General features: G+C 42.0%; 1 protein-coding gene across 2 annotated transcripts; it reads left to right on the forward strand.

The window, feature by feature from the left end:
- Positions 1-3,446: 3,446 nt before the first annotated feature.
- LOC122030831 lies at positions 3,447-6,516 on the forward strand. 2 transcript variants are annotated; one of them, XM_042589874.1, is made up of 2 exons: positions 3,447-5,278; positions 6,292-6,516. In XM_042589874.1, exon 1 carries the CDS (start codon positions 3,479-3,481, stop codon positions 5,249-5,251), a length of 1,773 nt encoding a protein of 590 aa, XP_042445808.1. In that variant the 5' UTR covers positions 3,447-3,478; the 3' UTR covers positions 5,252-5,278; positions 6,292-6,516. The 2 variants fall into 2 exon arrangements, with proteins under 2 accessions (XP_042445808.1, XP_042445810.1); XM_042589876.1 differs by having other exon boundaries at positions 6,298-6,516.
- The last annotated feature ends 874 nt before the right edge of the window (positions 6,517-7,390 follow it).

Below are 7,390 nucleotides of genomic sequence, written 5' to 3' on the forward strand. Positions count from 1 at the left end.
CATGGTAGGCATTACGAGTTGACGTGATTTAGATCTAATCTAAACGATGATGCGTATCATATACTTGATAGATCTAATCTAATCGAAGGGTGCATCATGTGCACGACTTAGATCTAATATAATCGTAAGGCACTAATTAATTACTTAATTAACTAGCATGCATCACATACACACAAAACAATTAATTAAATAATTAATCAAATAATTTTGTGATTATGTCATGGCCCTACTACGATCTTCTCAAGCCAATGAGAAGATCGGATGGTCAACAGCTTCTCAAGCTCCTTCCTTTGACCACCTCGTGTTGCTCGCACCCTCCTCGTAACTCCGTCTCGAGTGGACCTTTCCACCGCTTCAAAATTTACATTACATTTTGAAACTCGAGTTACATTCGAGTCTAAATCTAATTTACAACAAGAATAAAAGAGAAAGGCACGACGCGTAGGTCGCGAAAAATAAAAACATACAACACGCACATCACATCACGGCACGTAGGCCGTATTATGAATTACAACACGAATTATCCAATCAAATTGGGTTTTTGGGCTATGACTATCACAAAAATAATATATAATTCAAAATTATATATTTCTATAATTTTCTGTAATTTTTTTCTATAATTTTTTACAATTTTTACGAGTACAATTTCCCGGCGGTTCCCCCTTGCGGGGCCAGGGGCAGTGCCCCTACCCGCGATCTAACCATCGCGAGGGTTCCATTGCGATCTAACAAAACCTTAGCCCACTGTCCCAAAAGGTTTTGGGGCGAAACTTGGCCGTTTTGGAAAAATCTTCCCGGTAGCGGAAGCCTACAAGCGCCGAAACACTTGTGCTTCGCTTCTACGACAAAATTACCCATAAAAACTATAAAAACATGAATTTACAGAAAGTTTACAGATCTATATTTTTCATAAAAATACGAATCTAAACTCGTACTCGCTTCGCACGTGGCTCTGATACCACTGTTGGATTTTTCGGGCCGCGAAAACCGCTTTTTCGCGTCGCGGAAACCCCGAAACCCCTTAGCCAACAGATCCGTGCGAAGAAAAATTTCGAAAACATACAAATACGAGTTTTAAACTTTGATCTACAGTAGATCTACAAAGGAAAAACATTTTATACCTTCGATGCATGCCCTTCGCAATCCCGTAAGTCCAAGGTACGCCGGATCTCGAAGTTGTCAACGTAGACAACTCTCTAGTGATATCCACACGAACAAGATGTGTTCTCTAACACTCAAGGATGGAGAAGAGAGCACCCCAAGTGTTCTAGCACTTTCTAGGGCTCTCGGATGGGATTGGAAAATGAAGAAAGGAAAAGAAGAGAACACACTCCTCTAAAAACTTTATGTGACTTTCACTAACCTTTTTTCTTGGATTAGATTCACTCTCCTTTCTTCTCCCTTGCTTGAAACCCACGACCAAGAGAAGAGAAGGAGCAAGAAGAGAGCTTAGGAGGAGGAAGATCACTTGAATGAGAGTTACACTTGCAAAATGAAACTCTTTTTTTTCATCTAATTAAGTGGTTTGTAACCTTCATGGGATACCAAGAGTCACAACTCTTGGTAACTCCTATGAGGTGGCACTTCACTTAAGTAACCATGATGATGTGGAGCATCATCATTGGTCCACTTAATGCCAACTCACCAATGAGGTGGCATAAAGTCTAGTCAAACTTGACTCTTCATCTTCCTCTCAAGTCAAGTCAAACTTGACTTAATCTCTCTCATGGTTGATCTAATCCAACCATTTAATTCAAGCCAATTTAATATAATGAATCTAATTCATTTAATTAAATTGAATCGATTCAATGAGTCATAATCTAAATTAGACTCATTGATCACATGAATCAACTTGAGTCCAACTCAATTAGCCTAATTAGGATTACTCTTAATCCAATTTGATTCATCAAATGAATCTAATCCTCTTGGTTCATCATATGAACCTAATCTCCATCCACTTGTTCTTTGTGTGTGACCCAATAGGTTCTTGTAACGTTGGCAATGCCCCTAAACTCATTTAGAAACATAAGTAATGAGCGGTATCTAGCAATACATCATTACTACCCAAGTTACAAGAATGTTGAGATCCAACATCACCTTGTAACTACTAATTGTGACTCCTCACAATATATGACAAGTGTCCTTCTATCCTAGACATCTAGATTGATCAATGTGAGGCATAGACCGTGTCATCCTCTAATCAATCTAAATCTTGAACTCCAAGTAGACTCACTCAATCAAATGAGCTCAATATCCTATATTGACTCATTTGGGCATGGCCATGCACTTCGTGGTCTCACTCTATCAAGAATACCGATGTCTCTCCCGTCATATAGGAGGGATAGATCCCATCTACATCACTCACATCCCTCCGCATAATTTGTTACATACCCAGTAATCGCCTTTATGGTCCACCCATTTACGGGTGACATAACTCCTTATGTAGGGAACCATGGTGACTTCAGGTCTAAGGACTAGTAGTCATACTAATAGCCACATGAGAAAGTATATGACACTCATATAACGATCCATGATACTTTCTCATGGCGGGTCATTCAGTATACATTCTCTAATGCATACCCATGTGTCAACTTGATATCTCTATATCCATGACTTGTGAGATCAAATCATCGAGTTGACCTACATGCTAGTCTTATTGCATTAACATTGTCCCTGAATATTAATACTCGACTAGGAATGATTAAGAGTAGTGTTCCCTATATCATCTCACTATCGGTTCAACTAACCGATTGATATAGGTGAGAACCGTCTACTCAAGGACGTTATTATACTTAGTTTATTTGTCACCAATACAAGTAAGTATAATAACCAAAAACTAAATACCTTTATTTATATAGAATATGATACAACAAGTCCAAAATACAATCATCAAATGATTGACTCTAGGGCTCTAGCTAACAATATCAACTATATTTGTATGTAGAAAAATAGTAGATGTGAATTCTTCTAGTGGATGGAAGAAATATAAGAAGTATAAGACTTCAATAGCTTTACCTTCCAAAATGTTTAGGTTAAGGTTAAACTTTCAACGATCATATGAAATTTTTTATTTTTATATTTCTTTTTTTCTAGAAATATGAGGTTATTTTTCAATAAGGATATTCTAGTTAGAATAATTTTAACATTTAAATAGCAAAGTAAATGTTATTTTGACCATTAACTATTTTTTTTTCTTTAAAATATAGGAGGGCTAAGTGTCATTTTTAAAATGTAGGTGGACAAATTACTTTTGGATGAAACAGGGTGTTTAAAGTTATTTAGCCTTCTTTTTATTTTGTCTTTGACCGCAGCAGTTAAATCTTAGCCGTTCATTATCCGAGTGAGACCGCACAGCATCCACCAGATCCAAATTTACCGCCGCCTTTCTCTCCGTTCAAAGCCACCACTGCCGCCACTGATCTCTCTTTCCACTCCACAACCTCCTCCTCCTCCTCCTCCTTCCGCTTCCGCTTCCGCGATGCAGAACAATAGTGCTTCATCGTTGCTTCTGAGCCGGAACGGGAGCTTCCGGGTCGAGACGCTGGGCCAGACCGCCCTCCACATTGTCGGCAATCTCTGCTTTGCAGCATTTGTCTTCTTCGTCCTTGCATTCACCATAATTGCAGCCACCTACCGCCCCGACGACCCTCTCCTCCTTCCCTCTTCCCCCTCCGCCTCCTCCTCCAAGCTTACAGCCTTTCTCACCTCCTCCACCAACGCCACCTTTCGTCCCGACGACGCCCCTCTCCGAACAGGAGAGGACTTCCTCAACTCCTCCGCCACTTCCTCCTCTACCTCATCTTCCTACGATGACGCCGTCATCATCCACCTGTCCGATCTCCCTGACTCCAACGCTTCGTCCTCCGACGCCGACTGCGACGATTCCGGCCCTATCAACTGCGCCAACCCAGAGGTCTTCCACCTCATGATGCGCGCCACCATCGAGTCCTTCCGCGACGTCCATTTCTACCGCTTTGGCAAACCTGTCAACGGTGGCGATGCTGACGGTTCCTGCGACATGGCCTGGCGGTTCCGCCCCAAGGACGCTAAGCGCGTGGGCTTCTATAAGGACTACCGCCGCTTTCTGGTCGTCCGCTCCCCCAGCTGCACCTACTCCGTGGTCAAGATCGGCGAGTACCACACCGGTACCAACGCCCGGAAGAAGAAGAGGCTGCCCAAGGGAGGCTCCGATGGCGCAGGCGAGTTCGTGCGCAAGGGCAAAGGGGGCAACGCTTCCTCGGGTTTGGACCCCCTCGTTGTCCCAGTGGTAGGCGACGCCGTCAACGACGCTCTCCCAGTCATCGAATCCGAGAGCAAGTTCAGCAGCGGCAAGTACCTAATCTACTCCGGCGGTGGAGATCGGTGCAAGAACATGAATCATTACTTGTGGAGCTTCCTCTGTGCCCTCGGCGAAGCCCAGTACTTGAACCGGACCCTGGTGATGGACCTTACCATATGCCTCTCCTCCAAGTACTCCTCCATGAATCAGGACGAGGAGGGTAAGGACTTCAGGTTCTACTTCGACTTCGAGCACTTGAGGGACTCCGCCTCCGTCCTCGACCAGCGCCAGTTCTGGAACGACTGGGGCATGTGGCAGAAGAAGGACAAGCTCACGCTCCACCTCGTGGAGGACTTCCGAATCACACCGATGAAGCTGGAGAAACTGAAGGACCACCTAATCATGCGCAAGTTTGGGGCCGTCGAGCCGGACAACTACTGGTACAGGGTATGCGAGGGGGAGACAGAGGCGGTGATCCAGCGACCATGGCACCTGATCTGGAAATCCCGCCGTCTAATGGACATCGTCTCCGGCATCGCTTCCAAGCTGAAATGGGATTTTGATGCCGTCCACGTAGTCAGAGGGGAGAAGGCGCGGAACACGCAGCTGTGGCCGAATTTGGCAACGGACACCTCGCCGGAGTCCCTTCTGTCGACTCTGGAGCACCAGATTGTGGAGGGCCGGCAGCTGTACATCGCCACCGATGAGCCTGACGGTTCTTTCTTTGACCCGCTGAAGGAGAAGTACAACACTCACTTTCTTGAGGATTTCAAGGAGTTGTGGGGGGAAAGCAGCGAGTGGTACGAGGAGACGAAGAAGTTGAACAATGGGATTCCGGTGGAGTTCGATGGGTACATGAGGGGGGAGGCGGACACAGAAGTGTTCCTGAGGGGGAAGAAGCAACTGGAGACCTTCAACGATCTCACCAGCGACTGCAAAGACGGCATCAACACTTGTCGCACCACTTCCTGAACCCACACTGCTCTCGAGATAAGTCTGGTCAGTGTTTATCACCTGAATCTTCATCAAATTATGCCCGTCAAGATCGAATTTATTTATTTTTATGTGAACGCCATTCCAAAGTTTTGGTGATCTCAGTAGTTCATTAGTTTTCACAACGGGTCATGAATTTTATGGCAAATTCCTGAAGAAGCCAACAGAGCGCAAGAGCTCGTACCAATATGAACTTCACTACGGCGTGTTTTTCTGCTGTCAGTCAGATTTGGTCTTGCTGCTACCTAGCCAACAGGAAGGAGGATGAATTGCGATGGTTGGAACAATTGAACAGTGTGACCCACTTGCTTAATCAAGAGGATGAGTTTGTGAGTGGTCATGGCGTCTGTGAACCTTAATCAGTAAGCTTGTACATGGCCAAACTGGGACGATGGTGGTGGTCTTGATGGATCAAGAGGGAGGGAGTGGGAAGAGGTTTTATGGCGTTGCTTCATGGAGCGAACAGGTGGGTCAAGTTTGGGCATGTATGTCTAGGGTTCAACATGGCACTTTTGTTGTACCTAGGCTTCGAGAGAATAGATTGGGTGAGTGGAGTCATTCAATAGTAGCGTCAACGTCAACTGTTACTCAGGGAGGGGAGTGGAGAGGAGAGGAGAGGAGAGGAAGTTTCTTTGGCAATTAATGGTGGTGACTCAGTGTGACAAGTCGAGTAGGCTAAAATTATGGTTTGACGCGATGAGTGAGTTCAGAGGGTCAATTCGAGCTCTCTAGATTACAACATTATCGCTTGAATATTTAAGTAACTCGATGTTTCAGAATGGGTGCCTGAACACCCCTAATGGAAGGAAGGTCTGTTAACCCGAATCATTGGGTGCGGTGGTCTAGGGTTTTAGTTAATACGCGATGAGAGTCTAATTTTCACTATCCTCTCTATATAACTTTTGTTGGTTTAGCAACATATTGGATCCACTACGTTTATTTATGTCTCAACTGCTAAATATATATTTTTTAATATGAATTTTAACATGTTTAATTTTTTTTAATATGGTTTTGTATAGTGACAGGTAGAGAAATTTGTCACCAACACACCTTGGGAGCGTGTGGAAAATGTGAAAGATTGAGAGACAAATAGATAAGAAAGCTTTCTTTTGTGTTAAGGAGCATTTGGAGAGTAATTTATAATTAAGGGTGAGGTGAGATCTCTGATACAAGGTTCGAACACTATTATTTTTTATTCTTTTATTGTGTTTCCTTTTTATATTTAAGGGTTGGATTCCTTCATATGTTGAACTTGTCTTTCTTTTCTTTTCTCTTTTTTTATGTTTGTTTGCATAACATTACTAACAATGGAGGTACATTCAACGATTGGTAGTAGGGTGATTTTCAAACACCTCATTCAAAGCTAAAGCCCATATAATTTCAACTAATATATATTTGTATTAATTTTACTTGATTATATAATGACATCAAATTTATGTATAATTTCCTCTCAAAATTTGTTTTTTTAACATTTCACATCAATTTATAGTTCCTAATTTATTTAAGGAAAAAATGATTTTACCAATTGAATGTCTCTAAGAGTTCGATAACCTCACTCACTCTTCGAGTATAGAATAATTTCTTTTAAATTCTGAAATTGAAATATCAATTATTTTATGATAATTTCTCAACTTGAATTGTCTAAGGTTTTTTTTATGAACAAATTTTCAAACAATATGTTCTTAAATTGTAAATTGTGTTTTTCGATGGAGTAACTAACAATTAAAGTTTTTCACCTACTATAACTTCTCTAATTTATATTTGATAATCCTCGAAGTTATGGTGTTGCGATATGATATTCAGATTATTATTCAGATATTCGCGGTTCGAACTTCAGTTACGACGTATTTGTAGAAATTTTCCCTCCAAATGAGGGGCGTAATCAAAAGATGCTAGGTTTCTAGGTTGATCGTCACGCGCATTTCTCGATTTATCCTGGTGGTCGATAGAAAATTTTTATGGGACCGAACCGGTCACCCTAGAAATAGTCAATGAGACTAATTGAAATTACTATTTTTTTCTAATTTATATTTGATAAACTTTTGATGAATTTGATAAAGGTAAATAATATTTTTCTTTGTCATTCCATCAATGTATTTTTTTTTATCTCACACTAAT

This window comes from Zingiber officinale, chromosome 11A (genome assembly GCF_018446385.1).
Source record: "Zingiber officinale cultivar Zhangliang chromosome 11A, Zo_v1.1, whole genome shotgun sequence".
Classification (NCBI taxonomy): Eukaryota; Viridiplantae; Streptophyta; class Magnoliopsida; order Zingiberales; family Zingiberaceae; genus Zingiber; species Zingiber officinale.